The 25,469-nt window shown below is 44.5% G+C and overlaps 1 protein-coding gene across 4 annotated transcripts in view; it reads left to right on the top strand.

Moving 5' to 3' along the window:
- The first annotated feature begins 17,941 nt into the window (after nucleotides 1–17,941).
- The window catches only part of cpne5a (copine Va), a 64,937-nt gene continuing 57,409 nt past the window's right edge, over nucleotides 17,942–25,469 (top strand). For all 4 annotated transcript variants that reach the window (XM_086142064.1, XM_086142062.1, XM_086142063.1 and 1 more), the window contains exon 1: nucleotides 17,942–18,598. In XM_086142064.1, the coding sequence (XP_085998190.1) occupies nucleotides 18,489–18,598 (110 nt within the window). In that variant the 5' untranslated portion in view covers nucleotides 17,942–18,488. The remainder of the gene's footprint in view (nucleotides 18,599–25,469) is intronic.

Raw genomic sequence — 25,469 nt, 5'->3', positions numbered from 1 at the left:
GCCCTATGCCCTAGTAAGGAAACCTGTTTCCTTGCAAAATAAAATTCCCCGCAGTCCGCTATGAAGCCAATTTGTGTAACAAGTTGTTAGGAGCCTGGAGGAGACATAGGTGGTTTGGTAAATAATTCATTATAGAAATATATATAGAAGAGCAAAATAAAGGGGCAGTGGATGGAAGTTGCAGTGGAAATGTAAACTTTGCAATTCAGCTTGTGCTAATTATAAATGCAAATAGAAAGTGTGTATGTGGATGGATATTCTGAGGTAGTTCATGGCTGTTTGATAAGTTCAACCGTTTGTGCAATGACAGCAAATATTTCCATATATATATATATATAGTATATATATGTGTGTATGCAATATATACAGTTTCGAGCCATTGTGCTGGTTAAGCCTTGCTCTTAAATCCGATACAATCCTTCTGCTTCTCAAAAGTCTGGCAACCTTCTAAAGACACTCTCTCTCCTGCGGTTCCTTGAGCAGGGACGTGCCTGCCGTCGTGGAAGGCAGATACAAACAGGCACCCGGGGCTTCACTTCACACCACCAAGCATCGACACACCTCCTTATTTGCCTCCGCCCTATAACCTTGTTTCAGCCTTGTTTCCTAATGTCATCATCACAGAAGCCTGTGGTGATACGAGGGAATTAGTGAAAACGCCACCTCCATTCAGAGTCTCGAATTAAAAAGATAAATCCGCCACCATCTGCTGCTGATGAAAACAGCGCGACTGCGAATAAACTCCCCAAATAGAGATGGAATGTGATGTCTGTCTTAAAGGCTGATGTGAAGGATTTATCACAGATTCATAGGACAACCATAAAATAATGAAACTTTTCAAAATGCCATAACGTCTCAGACACAATCTGTCAGTAAAGACAAGATTTTCCAACATGATTCCGACAGGGGGGGGGCTTTTCTGTGCAGAGTCTGCATGGTCTCCCCATGTCTGCATCGGTTCCCTTTGGGTTCTTTGGTTCCCCCCAAAGTCACCGGAGACCATAAATTGCTGAGACGTGTGAACGAGAAAGTGAATGGTTGCATGTCTTTATATGATGCGTAAATGAAAGAGTGAATGGTTGAATTTTGTCACATGACATGAATGAATGGTTGTATGCGTATATGTAATACGTGTATATATGTATGTAAATATATATATGTACATGGGAGAGTGAATGGTCGTTTATCTTTATATGAGGTGAATGGGATAGTGAATTACTGTATGTGCATATATGAAGGTGTGATGAGAGGGTGAATGGTCTTTGTCTATTTGACATGAATGACAGAGTGAATAGATGCACGTCTCTATTTGATGTGTGACCGGTTGTTTCTCGAGTGTGTTTCTAAATGCTTCCCTATGATGGACCATTGAGGGGGAACCCCGACCTCTTGCCCAGTGACATCTGGGATGCATCCGCTCCCATCCTAGATGCAGGATAAACATTACGGATAATGAATGAAAGATGAAAATCCCATCTAAGTGTATCAAAAGAGGAAAAGCCTTATCGTCCACTGTGAGACAAGCCAGTGAACGTTGCGGTAAAATAGGAAGGAAACAGTTGGTGTGATGCTCTTACCGTCTCCGCTGCAAACTTCTTCTCACTTATAATCCCAGAGTAGGTTTTTTTTTGAGCGCCGTCCCACTGCACTCCTGTAAACTTTGTTTACTCTTTTGATCAACTCCTTCTGCTTCAATGCGGTTCAGAGATGTTAAGTGGATCTGCCAGTTGTTGTGCTTTTTTTTTTTTTTCCGCCTGTGAACAAACTCACAAGAGGCACGGATGGAGAAAAGTGAAGAGCGTAGCAAATAAGTTCACACCCTTCAGCTCTGCCAACCTCAGAGAAAACAGAGGGAAGAAGAGTGATAGATAACCATGAAAAAATGTGGGGAGGAGTGTTGCATGTGGTGTTAAAGGTCTGTGTTGAAAAAGTGGGTAGGAAATGCTGCTTTATGGAAGAGTGGCACATGTCAGGATGAACATTTAACATGGTCTGCGGCCTTATAGATGGACAAAACACTCATGATTCACACCTGAACACGTCTCCGTGTGCGAACCTGCCCTGTGATGCTAAACCTTAGGATTTCTTCTGCAGGATGCCCTTTTGTGGATGGAGGTGGGCTGAGACGAGGCCCCCGGTTTTGGATACTAAACACATTCTGTATTTTTTTTCCCTCTCTCCTTCTGTGTGACTCAGCTCTCTCTCTCTTCTCCCCTCACATTGATTCTCCTCCTCACTGAGTCCTCAAACACACCGTGTCGCAATGGCACGGCAAGTGTGACAAGTGTGATGAGAGGAAAAACAAAGACGTAGGAAAAAACTAAAATGTCAAGTTTTATTTTCATTCTAGGTGAACACAGCGGCTCCCACAAATGACCTCTTTATTTTACAACTGAAGCTTGTGCATGAAAAATACTTAGGCAGGATGTAGTACATGCAAAGTGATACAACCAATGCCCATTTCAAGCTTATTCTATCTGCGCTGTCAGATTTATTTATTCATTTATTTATTTTTACATTCACCACCTTGTTACTTTTTCTGTTGTTTTTTTAAAATCTGAATTTTGTGTATTTGTATGTATGTGTCCGTACGGTGTCCTCGAGTGTCGAGTAAAGCTCCTTAAATAAAATTCTTTGTTATTATTACTTAGTATCCGCTTAAAAGTCTTAGAGAATACTGACATGTGTGGCCTTGTGTGATCTTCTACCGTATCCCACGAAGTGTAAAATACCTCTTGTGCTTACTTTTCAGTCGACATGACGGGCCGCTTCATTGGAGAACTCTGAAAGTTTTGCACTCCCCGGCAGTCCTATTGGATTATTGATCCGTGGATTTGGGAGCCGAGGAGATTTCCTTCTTTCGCTGACAAGCAGGGAAGGGCGGCTGAGCTTGTGAAGGGAGGGCAATCTGCGTCATATCACCGCCGGCAGTCGCCGGCTCCCGTGACTCATTGTGTTGATTTTTGTGAACAAAGCATTACTAACATCACAAATTCAACTGAATTGTGAAGAATTTATACACAAGTTCTTACAGTGCGAGTCAAACGCATGTCATTGTTAGCCGAATGGATGTGTGAAGATGCTGCAACAAACACCGGACCTCCCCAGGGCCTTTGCAGACGTATACGTTCACTTTCATCCTCTCTTTCTTTCTTTCTTTGCTGTATTTCTTTTCATAATCAGATAGAAAGTGTGAGAGCTTTTGTAAAATGCCCTATGGCAGTTCTAATAACCTCGCCGGCTTTATTACATTCACGGCAAACTTTGATCGAATGAGCAGCATTATTTATTCCTTGACGTGATTAAGGTTTGCCGGGAAAGACGGAGTGAGCGGTAAGCCAATATGTTTTCTCGACATGTATCATTACGTACGTTGTATTTTTTCTCTTCTTTTAATGTGATGCCAGTGCGGTTTGCCCTGTCCTCCGTCAGTCAGGGTTGCGGAGACGCAGAGACAATCCATCTGAATATCAACATTGTTTCAAACTTGGCCGCCGATTTCTTTTTATAATTGGCTTAGAGAAAGATGGTTGAATCAGAGAAGAATAAGATGGACTCCGTTTTCTCTACTTGGCATTCAGGAGCATACAGATATGAGAGACTCTCTCTCTCTTTACTCTGTGCGTGTGGAATCTCATCATTTCTATAGCTTTAACCCCAATAGGGCCGTACATATTGTAATATTCTTTTAAACACCTCCCTCGTGTCACATCCCGAACCTTGACCCACGGCTATATCGCGGATAAATTTTCCTGCAGCTACAATATGCGGAGATAATGAGCTCTGTGACTTCTGTGCTGCTACAACTGCTCCTCAGAGAAGATGAGCGTTCACATTTTTGTGCTGCTGTCAGAACAACAGCCCGATTCCAGGCTTCTGCCGCTCCTGCTGCTGGAAAATGCACTTTCAGGTATCTTCATGTTTATCAGCGCCGAGTTCTTGTGTCGGCAGCGGGCGAAAAGTCTAATTAATGTGACACTAGATACGCGTTTCAAGATGTGGAATCAGACAGCTGCTTCAGATGCTACCAACCCCCTGTGGCGATGGGGATGTGAAAATCCATCTTTTCGCAGTTTAAAATAATAAATAACAGTTCACGTTTGGTTTACTTTTGGCTGAGATGCCAGATCTCTTGTAGTACATTTGGCGAATAGAGACGTGTCTGGGAGAGCGCCCGGTCGAAGCCGTAGCCTGACGGTTTGAGGAGCTCCTTACGTTGATGGACTTGTCTTCTTATCTCGAGGCCGGCCAAGGGGGGGCAGTGTGCATCAGGTGTATTGAAGACCGGAGGGAGAAGGGGAGGGGAGCGAACGCGCCGTGGTTTTCGGGGACTTTGCGGTGGTCGGATTCCATTGAAAAGGCGCCGAATCACAACACATGATGCCTTTAGGAAACCTCGGGTTGTTCCATGCTGAATGATAGAGAGATAGAAAACAAGAGTGTGATAATGAAAGAGGCGGGTGTGAGGGTTGGTAGGCCCAAATGATCTCATACTAATAATTACAGTAACAGTTACATGGTTCTGGTGACACATGATGATAGCTTTAATATTCAGTAATAATGGCGGGCGTCTGGCAAGATTGCTTCGGTAGATCGAGCCACGGCTCCTGGGAAACCTGACGAATGAGGAGGCTCAGGGACTTCGGATAAAGACAGGAAGTAACTTTTAAAGTGCAGACAGGCACTGGGAGAGCGGGATGAATGAGAGAAGTGCATTGTGGGAAATGTCTCAGCAGAGTGAGACCATGGCGGCATAACTAGGGGCGAACCACGGTCCTCGATATAAGCTGTCGAAAAGAAAGATTTTACGCCTAGTCTTTAAATAAGATACGGGATCAACTCCTGCAGGGTTCTGAGCTGTGGACCAAATTAAAAAAAAGGGATTAAATAAAGTATTTACAGAAATATATGACATATATGACTTCAACTTATTGCCAAAAAGATAAAATAAATCCAATGTGAAGAGATGCAGAGATAATACGGTGGCGGTAATGAAAAGTAAAATCTCCGTTTATTTTATTTTTTTTTGTGGTTCCTTCAGGAGTCAGTGGATTTAATGCACGGTTTCCTTTACAACCTTTTCCCCGTCGCTGCAGTAAATCCCGTTTTGTTTACGGTTGCGACATTCATTTCTTATCTCGAAAAAGGCGCGACTGTGCCCTGCTGCATCTCTGCAATCAGTGTCTTAAAAGTCCAGTAAATTTAGAGCTAACTTAATAAGGCCCGTGTCGATAATCCTCCTTCGGCTCAACAAGAAAACAAACAGGTAGCGTAAATTCACTTCAACTATGTGCGTATAAAACCTCATCACTTCACCTTTGTTATCTATATCTTGAGCTGAGTGTCATGTTTACTAAACTGCTGTTGGATCCGGCATGAATGTAATATAAATGTGCAAAATCCTCAAGTCACAAGATTTAAACATCTGCTTTAGTTGCTCACTGCCTTCGTGTCATCGCCTGGACACGGTGCGGCTATGCATCTCTCTGGGGGGGGGTTTAAGTGTAGTGCGTGTGATAAAATGCGTGACACACTGGTCGTTCGTCAACCTGCTGACGTGGATTCGCCTTGAACGAGCCACGAGATGTGAGGCGAGGTGAAATTATGCGAGGTCACGGAGGTCACTCTCATCTTTACTCTTTGAAAATAATCCGTGGGAAGGCCTCAGGCTGTGAACTCTCACTGCAGGTTTTCTCTTACCTCGACACCAGCACCAGCCAAACGGTGATTTAAGAAACAACACCCCATCACTTCGAAATGTCATCAACATCGGTTCACCCACGACGGCGCCTAAACTGAAGCAAAGGCTGCAAATAAATGCATTATCACTATTCTTATGTTCAATTTTACTGTCATCTCCCTGCATGTGACTAATGCTCACACACACACACGCATACACACACATACTCAACAGTCCGGGCAGGGCTATGAAGAGCTTTCGGGAAATTCTGACTCCTAGTTTGACTGAGAAGGATTCTTAAACTATAGATTTGACCCATTTCCTCTATGTCTAACTCCATGCTTGCAGAACGCACAAAAAAAACTTTTTAATTCCTCTTCCCTCAGCCGCAGGGAATCTTCAATCTTTGTAGTTACTGCTAACGGCTAAGACAATTTATATTTCATATATTTCTTATTCTTCCTCCTTTCTACTATTATCTATTACTGTTATGTTTTTACTCGAAACTCTGGCACAACAATTTCCTTCGGGATTAATAAAGTTGTTCTCATCTCTCATCTCATCTCATCTCATCTCAAAAAAAGGTAAATTGTAAATAAGATTTTACTTTTGCAAATCTTCATTCCATCAGTTTCATTTAGAAACGTTCTCTGCATAAATACGCGATATCAAGTTATTTGCAGCACGCGTGCGAGAAATCAATTCACTTCCTCGAGCGTCTGGGAGGAATTATAGGTGCTTAGCGGCTCTCACCAAACAGCCACTTTAGAAAGGTTTCAATAATTAAAGAACGATAAAATGTAATTAAATTATTGCACACATCAATTTTACTGCTGCCCGAGATTGTGAAAAACAATCAACGGAGCAAGAAACTGATGGTGAAACCGAAACTGATCGCATAGCTTATAAAATCTTTGAAGAAATGTTTCCTTGTGATGTTTGTTTTATATATCTGTCATAAATTCACTCACATTTGAGATCGTTCCCTCGTAAAGACTGCAGTATAAACCGGTTGTAAAATGGTAACATTTTTTTTTTCCCCAAACAAAAATTTTATCCCATCGAAAAATCAAATCAAATTAAAAAGCCGTTTGAAGTTGGAGTTTTACTGGCTCGCGGCTCAGGACTGACATCCATGCAGAGGATATACGCTATGTTATTGTGCACGTGGCGATTATTTGATTTTTCTGCCGGTTTTGAAGTACTCATATTGTTTTACGACCGGGTCAGTTTCATCTGGTTTCATCACTTCTGTTGTGCGAGTGTTGTGGAGCTCAAGATGTTTTTGTCGTGGGCATCGGTGATGAACGAAACGGACCTTTCTGTTTTAAAACGCCTGATAGTTAAACATTCATTCGTTCATTCATTATCTATACTGCTTATCTTGTACTCGGGGTTGTGGATGTGCCGGAGCCTGTCAAGTACCCCGCTATCTCAGGTATTATTAGGCGAGAGGCGGCGGTTCATCCTGGACCGGTTGCTAGGCAATCACTGGTTGCCAGGCAAACACAGGGCCACGTATAGAGACATGAAACCATTCACACGCTCATTCACGCAGTATATTGAAACATACAACCATTCACCTTCTCATTCATGTTCGACCTGAATGAGCAGCTGCTTATCTTAGCGTATATTGTTAGCGTCCTTCCAGGGTCGGCTACGTTACCGTGGTCCGGGGTAGAGAGGACGCTGGATATTATCCAGCTTACTGTCCCCTGCGAGGATCGAGCTGAGGAGGCTTGGCGTGCAGAGATGGTATCGGGTTTGGAGCAGCGAGGTTGGAGGGATCGGGTGCGGCTAAAGTTCGTCGTTGCGCCACCAGCTGGGTTTAGCATTCGCGGTTAGCAAAGTGTCTCTGGGTAGCAGTTAAGGAAGAAGCACGGTAGCTTGTAGATCTGCTATATAGCATGGCGGGTGTTAAGCCGTCTTTAGATACCGTGGGTCTAACTTCACAAAACATCGGTGAAGGACGGTGCCCTCTTAAAACGCTGACGACATGGCCAGACTGCTCTTTGCTGGGGCAGGTAATCGCTGATTGTATATTGTTTGTCAGCTTGCTAGCTTGCTGGTAGCTTGCTTGTTGTTTGTGGTAGTGCTTGTATTTTCTTTATGATCTGAATTGGGCTTCTGGATGTGCTTTACCTTGGATTTCGGCACAAGAGACAGTTCAATCTTGTCCTGTGTATTAGAGACACACAAACATTCACTCTCTCACTCGTGTCATTTAGAAAAATAGAACCATTCACTCTCTAAATCACATATCTTTATATAAATGAACCAACTGCATGTTTTTGGTCTGTGGGAGGAAACTGGAGAACCTGGACGAAACCAATGCAGCCACCGACTCCGCAAAGTAAGGCCCCCTGTCGAAAGTGAACCATGGACCTTCTTGTGTGTGGCAGAAGTGCTAATTACTGAGCACCGTGAGATAAATCAACTGTTGGAAAGACCTATGTGTGAAGAAACAAGATCATTGCAATTGAAATCTGCATCGTCTAAATCAATCCCTGTATTTTCTTTTGTTTTATTCAAGTCTAAACAATTTCTTCGACCTCCAACTGTAGGATTCAGAGTGATCCGGATTCAATCTTCCATTTCCCAATCTGTTTTAACATCGAATTCCCCCCCCATGTAATCCGTTTCTACATTCTCTCAAAACAAATCGGTACAATGGCATCGAAACAAATCTGAAGTTGATGCAAATCAGGCCGACGTGGCGCCGTAATTTCACAAAACAGTTGGCGCCGCTCGGAGCGAATGCGCCCGCTCCCAGAGCCCCGCTTGTGCGGACGCTGACTCTGGTTTACACCGAATTCGGGGGCAAATCCTCACCCAGTGGTGTACAGTTTGAAGAGGCCTCTTCAGAAGAACACAAACACCCATTTGCATCAAACACTGATGAAACAGGCGGCGATGATGATGCCAGCTCATGTAAACTGACTGTGAAAGAGAACGGGAATAAGTGGATTCAGCTTCAAAGTTAGACGTCGGGTATGTAAAGAATTTTATATTCGACCCCCCCCCCCCCCCCCCCCCCCCCGCCAAGATGTGAGATTAATGAGCAACATTTGGTTCTGCTATCTTTTCTTCATGTGTGACTACATTTAGTGTCTACTGGAGATTTTTCTTCCCTGGGTTTATAGTTTGTTTATTGGTGTTAGTTGATTTATTATGGTTCTGTTGGCCAAGGCTGTAAAGAGCAACTAAAAAACCAACTTAGATATAAATCACCCCTCGCTGCCAGGGGTGGGGATTTAACAGATTCGCTTCTACGCACAAAAGAAAAGAAAAAGCTGCCGCAGCACATCGGGTTGGGCTTTTGGACGCACGAATAAGGTCTAAATTCATATTAATACTCAGATGACATTTCTTAGGCAAAACAGGGAATCATATCCTTTAACGTGGGTCCAAATGCCAAATAAATTCCGCCTCTGATTTACGAAGGGAAATGTGGAAAAACCTGATCAGAGCCGAGGCTGGCGGTACAGGAAGCACGAAGAAATACTGTTTCGGATTAAGTCGGTGCGATTATGTCGCTACTGTGGAGGCAAATGAGGCCGCCATATCTGTGGAAATCATCAAGTGCGCCAGATGGTGACGGCGTGGGGTTTGGGAGTAGCTCAAGGGTTAAAGAACGCCGGCGTTTACATCCGTGCCTTTTTTTTTTTCCCAGAGTTTGGGGGCGGGGGGTGGAGGGACGACTTCCCCGGGCTCTTCTGAGGAGGTGGATGCCTATCGACTCCTCAAATCCTGCTGCTCCTGTAATGAGGAAAACCATAATGGTGACTCCTGCTTGGAGCGTCCTCCGGCTGTGACGACGGGGCCGGAGGGCACGTGCACCCATTGCAAGTGTGTGTGTGTGTGTGTGTGTGTGTGTGTGTGAGGGGGGGGTTTCAGCTGGCAAGCAGCCTTTCCTCATTATCTCGATGAGAGACCCATGAGGGCTGAATAACATGGAGGCCTTGGAACCACATTAATCACGCTGCAACACATGGACCAACCTGCTCTTCAGATAGAACTTCACACCGTCACACGCTCACACCGAAGATGAAAATTATTTCTGCCTCTACGATATGGTAGAAAACCAGCGGTATGAGTACTTTTCCCTCTTTTGCTTGCCGATCACTTCTGATAACTTGTGATGGTTTTTGTTTGCCGCTGCTCAGCGTTGTTCCGGCGTCGATATGGCGTGTGGGAGGACTCCCGCTATTTCTCCTCAGTGAGCCATTGCCGGTGCTTCGCGTCGGCTGTGAGCCCCGGCATTGTACGCAGATCAGTGGATGTGCGTTCTTTCCCCTCGTACTGCACACAGGGGATAAATGTAATGATTTGCATGGATATAGCTTTGAGAAAACACTGTAATGAAAGTCCCTTCTGCCCAAAATGGAAAGCAAAGTTTGATCGGGGGCGGGTGAGCGTGGGTCGGGGGGGGCCTTGTCAGCGCCTCGTGGCATGGAAGGGGTAGGAAGCTAAAGACGCGCACTATTTACGATCACGCATACTGCTTGATCGACAAATCTGACAGAAAAATGGGCAGTGACGGCGATGACGCCAAAGCCGCTTCACACAGTCTATATGAAGCGTCAATAAACCGTTGTTTAATTAAAGATGGACGTCGGAGCTGCTGATTTGCAACGCGAGCTAGCGTCTTGAGGAAAAACAAACATGGGTACGCCGCCGCCGCCGCCGCTGCTGCTGCTGCTGCTGCTGTGTGATGCTTAAAGGGGAAAAAAAAAAAAAATCAGATGATACCACAACCCCCGGAATTCGGCGTGGATGAACAGATGATACATTTCTCTCAGACCGCCTGCCTCTGAGGTAATTCATTTTCTTCATATCGATTGCCGCTGGACACCGTGACTTTTGCGGTTCATGCAAGCAGGCAGCCGTAATAAAGGAGATTCTTGGCAATTACCAGGAGTTGTGTTGGAGTTGGATGGTCAGAGCCGCTGTTATGAGTTCACCGCAAACATTTTTTTTTTTGAGTGACAGCTTTCACCGGTGAGTGTGTTTTCGTGGTGGCTTGTCGCGGGTCAGCACTGAGGTCATATTGAGTTTCCGAAAGGGCGAAGACATTTCAACATTTATGTGTCTGCCTTTTGTGAAAAAAATACCTTTAATTTTTGATGACACCAAGTCTTAACATCATGTCTAGGTTCATGGATCCGCCAAAATCCAAAATCCAATAACATGAGGACAAAGTGAGAACTGTATCACATTTAACACTCAGTACTTTATAAGTCTATTTTTGTGGGAAAACCTTAAATGTTTCCATTACATCCACAATGTGTTCCAGAGCAAGAGGACAACTCAGATGTTATTTCAAAGATGTCTCAGCGTTAATTTACCTCATATTATCTTATTTACGATAACTTCTTCACATGGGTTCGCCTGCTCAAGGGGCTGAATTATTCCGATTTGGGAAGCTCAACGTAAACATCACTTAAAATTAATCAATATCTGATCTTATGGGGCTTGAAAACACTTCTTTGATTGTGCTTTTAAAATCCAGAGAGAAACATGTTAGTCATTCAGCAAACAACTGATGTGTTCTTTTAAATCTATCACAGACTGGAACAATCCAATAACCTTTTCTTTTTAAATCTTAAAGTAAAAAAAGGATGATTTTGATGAAATATTCAAGAGATCTGAATTAATCCACTAAAGCTTGTATTCTGGTTTTAAAACCTGTCACGTTTTGTGCTCATACTTTTTTATGAAAATGTGTTTTTCTTCAGGTCTGTGTGAAAACGTTACAATTCGTTGGCCTGTTTGTAAGGTTTTCTCATTTAAACTAAGCTAAGATAAGCTAAGCTAAGCTAAAATATGCTAGACATGATCTGCAACACCTGGATTAACTCTCCTTACTTTGTGCTCCCCTTCATGTCAGATACCAAAGCTCTTTCAGCGACAGCAAGTGTTAGAAATAAATACAAAGTGAAAAATACAGACGGTTTGATTGTTTGTCTCAAAGGCACAGGAGAAATCCACTCAAAGCTCATTTGTGGAGTTAGAGAATAGATCTCTGGCATTGTCAATTTGCTGGAAGGCCTTGTAAAAGATACCATAAAGATCCGCGGAACAAGTCTGTGATGTGTCCCACGGTGAGACTCTCACATTTAAGCGAAGAGCCGTATTGTGATGATTCTGTGTTATTCCATTATAATTTTGTCGGTTGCACAGTCTAATTTATATCCCAGTGTGAAAATCGTCTTTTAACGGACCCGCCGATGATTTAAAAGTGTTCCGCCGTCAGCAATCCGTCGCCACCCACTGTATCCAGTGGAACGTACTCCGACGAGCAGCCAATCTGATCCGCCTACGATCGGAGCTGATAGTGCAATCAGTCATTTTGGAAACAGCCAGGAGGAAGAGACTGGCTGTGAATCTTTGTGTTTTTTAAGGCCTTGTTGTTTACAGTAAACAGTCCAGTCAGAGTCTGGACCTCGAGGGCGACCGCTACCATCCGATTCATCTCTCTGTGAGTAAGCGTCTCCGAACGCCCGATCGATCGAATTTACACATCCCCGCGTTTTACAGTGCAACGTACAACGTAGCCGGACGAGAACTCGTCGCGACCCTCGGTTTGAGAGCCACCGCAGACAGCCTGGCTTTGGAAACTGTCCGAAAATCCTGCAAGAGAAGCAGCCGAGACCACGCCGCCCGATGAGATGCCATTGGATGACAGTTGCTAATTAGAGAGTTTTCTCTTCAGCTCAAGGGGGCTGCTTATGATTGAGAGAGCCTTATGAATATGCATGCCGATGCCAGCGCAGAAACGGCTGCATGTAGGTCAGGCTGCGTTTGGCTGGTTCCTGCAAAGCGAGGCAGGCCCGTGCTATTCTGAGAAAGCCTCGAGAGGTGCGCGGATTTGCAAGGACCTTAAGTTTTCAAGACGGCGCTCTTGGCTTTCAGAGAGCGTCAGCTCGCCCGGCGGAGGAGCTGCAAATGACTTCTCCTGGGATCATTTCTGTCGATTACGGCTTGGCATTTAAAGAGAGCGAGTACATGCGTCAAGGCCGCGCGGGGGACGACGGCGTGAAACGGATATTTCAACAAAGATGGCGCGGTCAGACGCGACCCGGAGGAGCGACGAGATACTCCTGCGTGTGGCGTTTTTGTTGTTTATGAAAGGGAACGCATGTGAGCCATTCAGGATAAGTGAGGAAAAGTGAGTGAGAAGTGGCGACAAATCAAAAGGCGTCTGTCTCGGTTCAAGTTTCTCTGTGACTTTCCTCCGTCTCAGAGGAGAGGCTCGTGCGCCGCAGGAATGTTAATGAGCTTTTTCGCTTGTCCCCAACATCATTGCTACAGAAATGACAACAGTCGACAAATTTCACAGCACGCGGGTTTCGCTACACACAAATTGTTTGATTATCTCCCGCTACCATGTTATCGACACGTCGTTGCTTCCCCGACAAACGGAAAGAGAAGTTTTTTAGTGAAACGAGAAAGAACGCGAAAGACTTCATGATGAACAGATCCCTCAACGGCGGATGTTTGCAAACATGGAAAATACCCTGTTAACATTCAGTTTTTGTTTTTTTTTTTTTTTTATACAAACAGCCACTTCAATAAATCATCAGTGATTGGATCAAACAATCGTCTTTTATATTTGACCTTACAGAAAATATATGTTATCCAAAGCAATCGCGTTTTCAAACTAGAAGCTGGGAAAAATCTATCTCGACCTAGACAGACACACACGGAGCTATAAATGGTCTCCACTTATTAACCACTTTCATCACATAGCGCTTTCACACCGGATTACATTCACTAATTCACACACCGATGTCGGTCGAGCCGCTATGCAAGGCGCTAATCACACCGTTGGGATTAGCGGGGAGGGTTCGGTGTGTTGCTCGAGGACACTCAGGCACGGGGAAAGGAGGAGCCGGGGATCCAACCCACCAATATTCCGGTCGGCTTCACCGACTGAGCCGCGGCCCCGTCCTGTCCGGGGTTGACTGGATTTTATTGTTGGGATTTACTCTGTGGCTGAAAAGGTAGCAAATCCTAGAACAATATAATTAACTGCAATAAAATCAGACCTTGATAGTTATACCATCTAATGGAGCCTCTGGTAATTCCTCCTTTCTGTTTTAGAGCTTCTCGGAAATGGAGTCTGCGGCCATTTATCAGGCTGGATTGCAGTTTTGTTATTTATTCATTCATTCATTTGGCAGAATGCTCTTCACCCAGGAGGTGCGAGTGACGGTGCTTTATAAGAATTGCCTGCCTCCACTTCACAGGACTGTGAATCTCTTCCTCAACATGAAGAACTCTCCCAAGTGGGGGGATGGGTGTGTGTGTGTGTGTGTGTCAAAGCTCTCTTGCCACCACTGCAAAGCCAGCGGTGTTTCGGTGATGGTGTCAGCAGCAGTTTGCGGGCAACAAATTCTCCACTGCTCGGTCACTGTAACGGCTTTCTGATGTGATGCTGATACACGCACGCGCTCTGGTCCGCAAGTGTCATGCATAGGCGTAAAGACGGCCCCGGGGGGTCACGGCCGGACCGTTTCTCCCTCCCGAGAAGACAAATGGGCTAAAAAATCTTATGCCCGTCTTCCCTGTGTGCTCAGTGAAGCTCCATCCACCTCGCATCATTGCAGCTCCGCTGGGCAATGTGATGGACTTAAAGGCTGCCTCTCAGCCGGGGTTCATTATTCACTCGCTCCCTCGTTGCTAAGAATGACCCCGGGATTTAAAAAAAAAAAAAAAAAAAAAGCTACTTCTTTGACTTTTAACATGATGGTGTCTGGGAAAACTCTAAAAAGCGCTGCGGATACAACGAAAAAAGATCGCACGACAGAAACGGTCGCCTCCTTTTGTCGGAGGAGAATGGCGTGCGTGTTTCCAGCTCGGCACACAGGGCTGCTGTTGATTTATGTCAGGGAAGGATGGGAGGCGACCAGAAGCCAAACGTAACCCCCTCCTCCTCGTATATAAAATGTAGAATTCAGAGCGAGATGTGTGAAGACAGGAGGAAGCTTAAGGACATATATTTTCTCAGTATTATTGAAAAAAAAAGTTCCTCCCTGACATTGCTACCTGTTTTTGTTTTTGTCATTCTCTCATCTATATAATCAATACTTCTACACATCTTAGCTCTGCTAAAAGGTCAGGGTTGGGGAAAACCACACTGAGCTAGTTTTTAGAACAGCTGAGGTATCTGACATTTATATAAAGAGAAGTCTCAAAAATAATACATGGAGACACGTTTGGCTCGAACCTTTTTCGCGTCGTGTTTGAGCTGTACCTCAATGTCGCATCAAAATGAGGAGGCAATTCATTTCTAATAGGCATGAGAACCAGCCTGTCAAATGTCATAAGCTTTCTTTTTATCCAGGTTCAATAATCAACATTATCGCCTTGTTATGTTCGCTAATCTTATATCATCTGGCATCACAGCTTCAACACGAGAACGCTCTTCCTCCGAGCTTCGAATCTCTGTTACCGCACAATCTAATTTTAGCCGACTGGGCATGAAACTCCAGCCACCTTGTAAGTTTTTCGAAGCTCAAATGTCATGACGGAGACAAAAATCGAAAGCGGGTGTTTATGAAGGAAGAGGGCAACAGCTGAGACCAACGTTTGGCCAGACGTTGGAGACTGCATTGTGTTACGCGCAGACCTGCTGCGGCTCCAGATCAATCTCAGGGCCCCGGCAGATAGCCATTCGGAGGCTGTCCGGGATCTTAATCCTTTGGCTTCCTGCCGCGACCGTGAAGTTTAAGGTAAAAAGAAAAAAAAAAAAAAAGAAGCCAGAATTACGATATCTCACAAAACACGAATGCGTTTTGTAGTTCGTGTGACATTTGTTGTTTGCGACCTGATATCTCACAGTGAGCAATATACCCATCTGGCAGCTCCGGGAACAAACGACCTGCTTCTCGCGCACATTGATAAACTTAGTGATTGTTTTGCCTCAGAACCGCTTTCTGGATGAATTATTCCCATCTCTTTTGTCACAGGAGTTTTCTAAGTGCAAGGTGTCGCACTTTTCACTTTTCACTTTTCACCCCTTGTATGTCTCAGAAAGCAGCGTAAACTTGGAGCCTGCTGTCAATTTCTTCATTGACATGTGATCCCGGTTATCTTCCGATAAGATAAGATAAGATCTCATTGGTAGTAAAGAGGATGGTTTGTACAGCTAATACAGCAACCACGAAAAATTGGTAATAAGAATAAGAATAAGAATAAGAATAAGAATAAGAATAAGAATAAGAATAAGAATAAGAATAAGAATAAGAATAAGAATAAGAATAAGAATAAGAATAAGAATAAGAATAAGAATAAGAATAAGAATAAAAATAAGAATAAGAATAAGAATAAGAAGTTGCAATCAACAGGTGACATGAGGGATAACCAGATAGCCAGTAAATAATGGATAATTTAATTACCATAAAAACAATAACGATAATCATAATTACCGTAAAACTTACGATTAGCTGCTTACTTAATAAAAACATATTATTATTACTATTGTTTTAAAGGAGTATTATCATTATTAGTAGTAATAATAATACCACTACTACTACTATTAAAGTTAAAATGAAAAAGTAGTAGTAGTACAGATAGAAGTAGATAGTAGTAGTAGTAGATAGTAGTATTAGTAGTAGTAGTAGTAGTAGTAGCAGCAGTAATACTACTACTATTTATCGCTATTTTATTGCTCACTGTCAGATATCAGTGGTACTATTACTACTACTACTATTACTACTAGAATTATAATTAGAATTAAAATGAAAATGAAAATTAAAAAAAATGAAGAGTTGTGGTAGTAGCAGTAGTGGAATTACTAATTTTAATTTTAATTTTAATTTTAATTTTAATTTTAATTTTAATTTTAATTTTAAGCCAAGACAGGCTTTAACAGTGTTATTAGCAGCAAGGCCAGTAAGAATAGAGCAGAAGAGCTGTAGAATACAGCTGTGAGATCTGAAACAGAAATACACTTGATGCCTCTATTTAAAAGCTCATGGTCTCATTCTTTGAGGAACACTTTGTCACAGAGAAATTGCGCGATATCAAATTATTTAGAGGAATTTTATTGGAACTTTCCATTTTTCTTGTTGACTGATGTGAACCCCAGCAACAACGGTCCTCATACGATATCTCCGGATTCCCATCTCACTCTCCTGTTCTGGCTCGGTCCGCGGAAAAAACTCCGCGCCACTTAGAAGTCTCGGTATCACCGCTCATCTGATGTAGAAACACACACCGGTCCACCTTGCGTGAAGGTCAGGATGTACAAAAGATTTCCTCTCCTCAAATTTTCATCTCAGCTGCTCCCTTCAGGGGAAGACAACAGAGAATCATACTTCCAACTTCATGCCCTCTTTTGCTCCATCCATAAACCTTCAATTTTCAGTTCCAACCTCAGCATCCGTACATGTCCAAACCTTCTCAGTCTGACTCCAAAACATCTAACATGTGCTGTTCCTCATTCCTCAACATCTTCATCTCCGCTTCCTCCGGCTCACCACTGTCTTCTCCACCTTTCCTTTTCTTCGGGCTGATATCTTTAATCGCTTCTGATACTTTTTTCCACCCCGTTCCAACCTTCTTGCAACCATTTCTTCACCTCTTCTCCGCCCTCTCTGGACTCCTGACCCTCGGTACTTGAAATCCTCCAACTTTTTGGAGGATTCTATGCCGACCTTCATTCCTCTCCTTTCCAGGTCACACCTCCACCTCTCCTCCGACGGTCGGGAAACATTACTCGTGTCACTTTGTGGGCTTTGGTTTGACGTACGACAAATTCATGACGATCCGAGTTGGATTTAGGTTTTGCGGTTGTTCTACCTGCCGTCGACCGGCTGTGAGACAGCAGCATGTAAAAGATTCGCAAAACTAAAGGAATTAACACCTGTTTTCCAAGGAAAATATCTTCATAGCCTGTCTGGGAGATCTTGAAAAATCAAAAAATCAAAATAAATCAACCTAGGCTCTTTCCTCCGCAGTACTCAGGGTTTCTTTCGAGACAGTTATTTATTTTTTATTTTTTATTTCTATTCTTTTTTTCACGAGAGAAAGTCAGATCCACTCCCTGTAGATGTGCGGGGAAACAAATATATGTGAGGAGAGCCAGAACTCGACCCTGATTGGCTGAGATGGATTTTGCGGAGCTGTCCAGATGCTGAAAATACATCATGTAGCAGACAAAAAAAAAAAAAAAGAGAATTGAGATTCTTTTCCTGAGCAGATTCAGTAATATTCACGTGTCGTAACGCGTGAATAACCTGATATCGTTTATCTGATTTTTTTTTTTTTTTTTTTGTCTTTACATAAATGTGAATCCCAGGGTGACGTTCGCCACTTGTTAATGTTCCCCATCGGACCGCCATCAAAACCAATAGGAGGTCAGTTAACGATCGTGTGCACTCCGGAGCCGCAGCGAGCCGTGCGTGTGAGAGAATGCGGGCAGGAGGGGTGGAGTTCAGCGCGGCACTGACTTTTCCGGCGCTCCGCCGGCAAGGAAGCTCAGTCTTTGCCTGAGAGGCGGCGCGGATGGCACGGACGGATCCAAGTTGACTCCGATCCGGGTAAACTTTCCATGCTGCCCCCCGTCCGATGGACAGCACCTAGGGGGAGGCTCGTCTGGACCGCGCCCGCCGCCGCCGCCGCCGCCCCGCACATCGGGCCCCCGCCACCACCGCAGCCGCCGCCACCGCCGCCGCCCCGCACACCGGCCCCCAGCCGTCTGCTCTCCTGAGGAACCCCCCCCCCCCCCCCCGCACCTCCCCACCCTCCCCACACACACACACTCCAAAAACTCGGGAGCTGGCCCGGGTCTCCCACGAGCATGGAGGGGGACGTGATGGACAAAGTGGAGGCCACGGCCACGGTGCGTGACTTCGACCCCATCAGTGGGAGCATCCCGGCCACCAAGGTGGAGATCACCGTGTCCTGCAGGTGAGCGCGTCGTGTCTGCGTGGCCGTGGGAAGGAAGCGTGGCGCGCATTTTTTTTTCACTCTTTTATCTTTTTATTGTCTTTTTTTTTATCACCTTTTTATTATTTTAATAATATCAATATGATTACTATTTTTTTTCGCTCTCGCAGACCACAACCCATCACGAACAATATGTAGAATTTTCCCAACGTTCTGTAACGCTCTGAAATAAGTGCGTTAAAATACAAAAAGGATATAAAACTTTATATAAACAATCAGGCTTAAAGCGCATCATCCGGGTTATATCCATCCATTTTCATACTTTTTCATATATATATATATATATATATACATATATATATATATATATGTATGTGTGTAGTTATATATGTGGCTATAAATAGCTTTGCGGTGATTTCCCATCCCGCATCAGCCGCAGCTTGGCGCAAAAAAAATATCCCGCACCGGCTTGTCATGTCTGTCTTGGACAAAAAAAAAAAAAAAAACAAATCCCCGTCTGTGCGTGTTTGTGTTGTGGGTCTACCGAGACGCGAGTGTGCGTGTTGGCTGGTGTGGACATGTGTGTATATATATGAATATATATATATATATATATGTGTGTGTGTGTGTGTGTGTGTGTGTATTTTGGTGTATTTACGCGTGCCAAACTGGGTGCCATGGGGAATATCGATCAGTCCGCAACCCTCCTTCCCCCATTTGACTACCGGTGTGGCTTCAGGAGCCCCAGCAGTTTTTTCACGCAGACCAACACCTCCCCACACCCACCCACGATAGAGCCTTAGTCGCGAGTGTTCTCTCCGGCTTAGGGTGGGGCAGGTGGAGCCAACACCTCGCTGCAACAGTGAAATCCCCCCCCCCCCCCGAGGTGGGAGGGAGGAGGGGGGGTGTCAGTATTCCTTGTGTTTTTATTGGACCATCAGTTTATCCCCCTCTCTCTCCCTCTTTTCTTCAAATGCAAAAAAATGACCTGTTTGGATGGGAATTATTAAATAAAGCCAAGGGTTGGGGGGGGGGGGGGGGTGGGGAGGGTCCGAGGGGATTTTACATTCCTGCTGCTGCGCTTCTTGTCTCTGCTCTCCTCTGGAGATGTGCGTACTCTCAGCCGGTCGCCCGGAGTAAAACGAATCGACCGATGGTTCATCTCGTCGTTTTGTGATTTGCGTTTTGTGAACCGCTTTGTGATTTGCTCTGAAACATGTGAACATGTGAATTCGCCGGTCAAAGTGCTTCAGCACCTTCTGATCTTTATAAACAGGATGGTTTTGTGCGATAAAGAACTGATTTAGTTGGACGCTGAGGAAGGTTTGTGCTTTGCTTCGGTCTTGCTTGCATGCGAGATACTTGATTTCTTACCCTTTTGGTGCACTTTATTGTTTTTTCTCCTTTTTTTGCCCGAAACTTTACGCTCGGAGCCGTGATTTCGGTCGATATCCTCAGACCGAGCCAGAACGGAGGCTTACGCGTTCCTCGTTAATGTCTCGCCAAACAAAGACACGCTCCGGGCCTCAGTTAGAAGATGAAGAAGAAAAGAAAAAGAAATCCAGCTTTTGTTTGGCCTTGAAATATTGTTTTGCTTTAAGATACAAAAAGACTTCGCTTTTTCCCGGGCTCTTGTTTGAAAACTCAGAGAGATGCGGTTTGCGTCCAAACACCGAAGGGCTGCCGAAGATCAGACGTCGGACGGTTCAGAAGTTGAGCGTTTGGAACACGCAGCCACGCATCCAGCCGCTCCTCCCAGCTATCAGCAGATGCGTGTTTGCTCCATCCAATAGAGACAAAAAGAAACAGTGGGTGTTATGTGGGTGAGAGGCACAGGCTCCACAACTCTGTGTAATTGATTTAGTAAGCCTGAAAGCTCTGAGATTGCAGAGCACATGAAATTGAATTGTGGCATGCAGCCCTACAGGCATTCTCATAACCCTCTGCCAATATTGCAGCAAGCCCCGCCGCCCCCCTAGAAGACATGGGGGACTGGAGCAGACGACCCCTTATCAAAACAAAGTCGTATCACGGTGTCGGCCCATCGTCCCCCCGCCCCGCTGCCGATCGGTTGCGCTCACGGGTCAGTCGGTGATCCGAGCCCCGAGCGTCTGTTTCTCGGCAGCGAGGGCCCCGCTCCAAATCGGGGATGAGGCGGCTCTTCAAAATCGAGTGGCCTCCATTCTCACGGCGCGTGCCCTGACGGAGTGTGTTGCGGTTCAGTGGGTCGGGGGCAGGTTGGCCGGTGGCGCTCTCTATCACCCCCCCCCCCCCAATTCTAACGTGGCTGTAGTAAGTGTGCTGATTACTTAATATTTAAGCAGCTCCGATGAATGTTTCATAAATCGTATATTCCGTTTGCTACATCATGGTTTATTAATGAGGAAAGTGGTAAATGTGGATTTTGCTTGCATGGCCTCTATATAGCGTTCAGCATATCGTCTCATATTTCTCAAACGCCATGATTTCCGCTAAACGGTAGCTCTGTGCTTTCACTGTGAAACACATATATGGTCATTACTATACAGGCCTGGGATTTACATTTAGCCAAGGGTTTTTATTGGGCTTCGAAGCAACCGCCGTCATGAATGTGATGATCTGAGGGGACGCCATGTTTATTCTGAATGACACCGGCTTCCCGCAGGGAGCCTTTCTGTGTGGAGTTTGCATGTTCTCCCCGTGTCTGTGTGGGTTCCCTCCGGGTTCTCCGGTTTCCTCCCGCAGGCAAAAACCCGCAGCAGGTCGATCCGAGACTTCAAATTGCCCAGATGTGTCAATGACAGAGTGAAAGGTTGATAGTCTCTATATGTGGCCCTGCAATTGTCTGGTGACCAGCCCAGCCTGAACCTGCCTCTCGCCCAATGACAGCCCGGGCAGGCTCCAGCACCCCCAAAACCCAGAGTGCAGGATAGCATCTTAGATAATGAATGAATGACAAACACACACACACACACACACACACACACACACACACCCACACAAAAGACACGGACACATACACATACACATACACATACATATATACGTATACATATACATACATATACATACACATACATACACATACACATACAGTACACATATGAAATTAACTGATTGTTCTGTATATATATATATTCATATACATACACAAATATATATATATATACATACACACACACACACACACACACACACACAACACACACACACACACACACACACACACACACACACACACAAATATATATATATATATATATATATATCTTCTTCTTCTTCCGGCTTTTCCCTTCAGGGGTCGCCACAGCGAATCAACCTTCTCCACCCTACCCTATCCTCTGTATCCTCCTCTCTCACACTTACTACCTTCATATCCTTTCTCATTATGTCCATAAATCTTCTCTTTGGTCTTCCTCTAGACCTCCTGCCTGACAGCTCCAATTGCAGCATCTGTCTACCAATATATTCACTATCCCTCCTCTGTACATGACCCAACCATCTCTGTCTGGCTTCTCTGATCTTCTCTCCAACACAACTAACATGTGCCGTTCCTCTGATAGACTCATTCCTGATCCTATCCATCCTGGTCACCCCCAAAGAGAACCTCAACATCTTCATCTCTGCAACCTCTAGCTCTGCCTCCTGTCTTTTCATCTTTGTCACTGTTTCTAGTCCGTACAGCATCGCTGGTCTCACCACTGTCTTGTACACCTTTCCTTTTATTCTGGCCGATAGTCTTCCATCACATAGTACCCCTGACACTTTTCTCCTCCCATTCCAACCTCCTTGATATATATATATATGTATACAGCTCTGGACCACTGCAAAATTATCATTTTTTTGCTATTTCTCGGTATATGAGTATTTATGTTTGAATATTTGGAATTTGAGAGTTATGTTGTCATTGGTGTGTCGAGCGTCACACGAATGTTCATTTTACTAAGGCACATACCTCTATATATTAAAACTTCTCACTATTAATCTACTTTATATATTGCATGTTTTTATCACCTGCATTGGCGTTGTTGGCCACTATTCGATCGTAGAGCCTGGATTGGAAACCTTGTATTGAAAGAAAATGTATATATTTTTGATTTTCCTGAGTCACATTTCATCACAGCTGAGATCCATATCGAATGTGATTGTAATGCCTTTAAATGTTTGTTTATGTGGCCTGTGTGGGACCATCTGTTGTTTTTGATAAGCTCGACAGCACTCATAAAGGTTTACAATCCTTATCAGAGGCAAGGAGGGGGGAAAAAAAGGCATTTATTTCTTCCTGAAAGATTGCTTTTTGACAAGTCATTTTTCAGATAGTTGCAGCGCTCCCGAGACGGGTTAGAGATCGCAACAGAATCATTTGAGAGAAAGCCAAAATGGATCCTTCGTCATTGTAAATACGATATTCCAGAAAACAGCGTGGTGTAAAAGAATGTATTATCCAATTCTGGTAAAATCCAATTTGAGAATGGATCATATTTACTCACAGAAACAGTATTGATCCAGCACAATCCGTCAAAATGCACAACAAGGGTACTATTCGAGGTGTGACCTCCCACCTGTTACGTTCACCATCGAACTTCGCCAACCTCCTTTGTCCGATTCGTACGCACCTAGATGCTGTTTCAAACGTCCCCCCCTTCCACGCCTCCACGCCTCCACGCCTCCACGCCCTCGACCACCCACCCTCTGCCCTCCGCTGCGGCATCAGAGCTCGATTAAGCCATTCATTTGCTCTGATAGATCGGCTAGAGTAGTGTAGCATCCAATCAATGGCTTCCATCGCCGGAGGGAGGATGTTGGGGGGGTACATAACTCAAGCGGGTCACTCTGTTCCCGAGGGATTCATTACCTGGTGAAACACAGGAGGGGTCACATGTCTGCCGGCGAAGTGTGACAGATGCTCGCAGGCAAGGATCCCGCTGATTGCCGGGAGGCGAGGCCGGGTTTGAGAACTCGTGGCACGCCTCTCGACGTGAAGTCCTTCCTTTCGGCAATCACTGCGGCCGAGGGAGGGAGTGTAAGGGAATGATCGGGGTGGTTTAAATGTACGGTCGCCGCGCAATACGTTAAAAACAATCGGTCGAAGAGGGTCATCGGTATTCAAATTGTACAGAAAAGCCATTGTTTATTCAAACACGTGGCCGTGGCCTATAACTCTGCGCTCGTTGCTGCTTTAATAAAAGTCGATCTCATCCATTCTCAACCATTCTTTCAAACCCTCTGACCTTTTTTTCAAACATCCTTTTGTGTTGCCCGCATATGATTAAAGTTGGTGTTGAAATAGTTTACATTGTAGAAGAACAGAAGGTGCGAATAAAAGCTGTGTCTGGGTAAGAGAAACACCCAAAATTTGCAATGTTCTCAACATGCTGTTCTTTTCATGTCATATTTGGGTTAATCCTAACCGAGGGTGAGCTTAGTAACAGCGATCCTTATGTTTGGGAGATTCTGACTGAGACACATAATGGCGCCAAGAAAGGGAAAGTTTTTTTTTTTCCCTTCAGTTTTTGGGGAATATTAAGATTGCCAAAGTCTCACAGGTTTGAGGAAGCGTATAATTACGCATGAACCCCTGACATAGTGAAAATGAATCTGGAACCCCAAACTCTTGGCCTGTGTCGGAGTCCGTGTTATTAATATGTTCCCTTATGCGACGTATGACACCAGGGCAGATCCACCCAAGCACAGTTGTGGTCACAAGCTCTTGGCTCGTGACACCGTGCACGCTGTCTGTGCCATCTGAAAGTGTTGATTGGAATGACAGGGAAAGTCAAAAGCAAGTGAGGGTGATAAGAAATCATGGCCATCCCTGCAAGCTAAAAACATCTGTTACTGTTGTCACAATTCACAAAGAACCTCCAGTTATAGATTCCTCTGTCCGTTTGTGAGCGTCTGTGTGTGTGTATGTTGGTGTGTGACGTATTTGACTCCTCGTCAAGGCTTGCCTGGAAGTCCGAAATGCGATTTATAGGATTTATTGATATTTCGACTGTTTTCAACATCTTATGCCGGTTTTGAAAGCAATTACCTCGTTGTAAATGCAGGTTCAATCAAGTTCATCATCATCATCAGCAGCATTTTTTTTCTATTGGAAATATAAAAATTGTTGATTGATTTTCCAATTTTCGGAGAGTGGATATGTTAGACTCTGCCAGTGTGAGCGAGATTATGTGCTTTCACTTCAAAGCTGTACAAGAAAATAAACATTATGTGCGATAAGGGCAAACACAGTTAATGCTCACTTTAGGGAAACTGGTTATCAGTCAAACTGCATTAATTCAAAGAGATAAACTTAATTTCATTCTGCAGAACTGTGAAATGGTAAAAAAGCCTCTGCAGTGGTTCGGAGTAACTCAGATCTAACCCAGGATAAATACTTTCAAATGTGCTACTGCTGGAATCAAACGAAAGTGGATTCAGAAATATAGTAAAAGGCTGAAACAGGGACAAACCAATTGGAAGATGCTGTAGTTATTAAAAACTGTGAGACGGATTTTAATGTTGCAACGCTCATTACGGAGGGCAGAATTAATATTCCTAGATTCGTTTTTTGTCTTAAAAACACTCACAGTTGTATAAGCTATACGGTTGGTAGAAACACACAGTAAGATGAGTTCCAGGTCGAGGCTGAAAGATCAATAAAAATAAATGATTTTTTTCGGGGGGGGGGAGTTAAAGTGCTGCAGGATGTCGGAGGACAGTTTTACCATCATTGTCATCGTGATCATTCTTCCTCTGAGGCAACATGTATACGTGGACTCAAACAGCCCATACCGAGCTCGGCCCCCGGGCCTCTCAACGGTCGCGGCAGAATTGGTCCTTCTTGTGGGCAATGACTTGTTCGGCGTGACCCCTCCGATGGCGCTGTGACTGGAATCCTCCCTCGCGTTGGGTGGCGGATGTTGAT

Source organism: Fistularia commersonii, chromosome 34, assembly GCF_037954325.1.
Source record: "Fistularia commersonii isolate RoL2024-O1a breed Wild chromosome 34, RoL_Fcom_v1.0, whole genome shotgun sequence".
In the NCBI taxonomy this organism is placed as follows: domain Eukaryota; kingdom Metazoa; phylum Chordata; class Actinopteri; order Syngnathiformes; family Fistulariidae; genus Fistularia; species Fistularia commersonii.
Note: the sequence above shows the minus strand (reverse complement) of the source record. Positions and strands in the feature narration are given on the sequence as shown.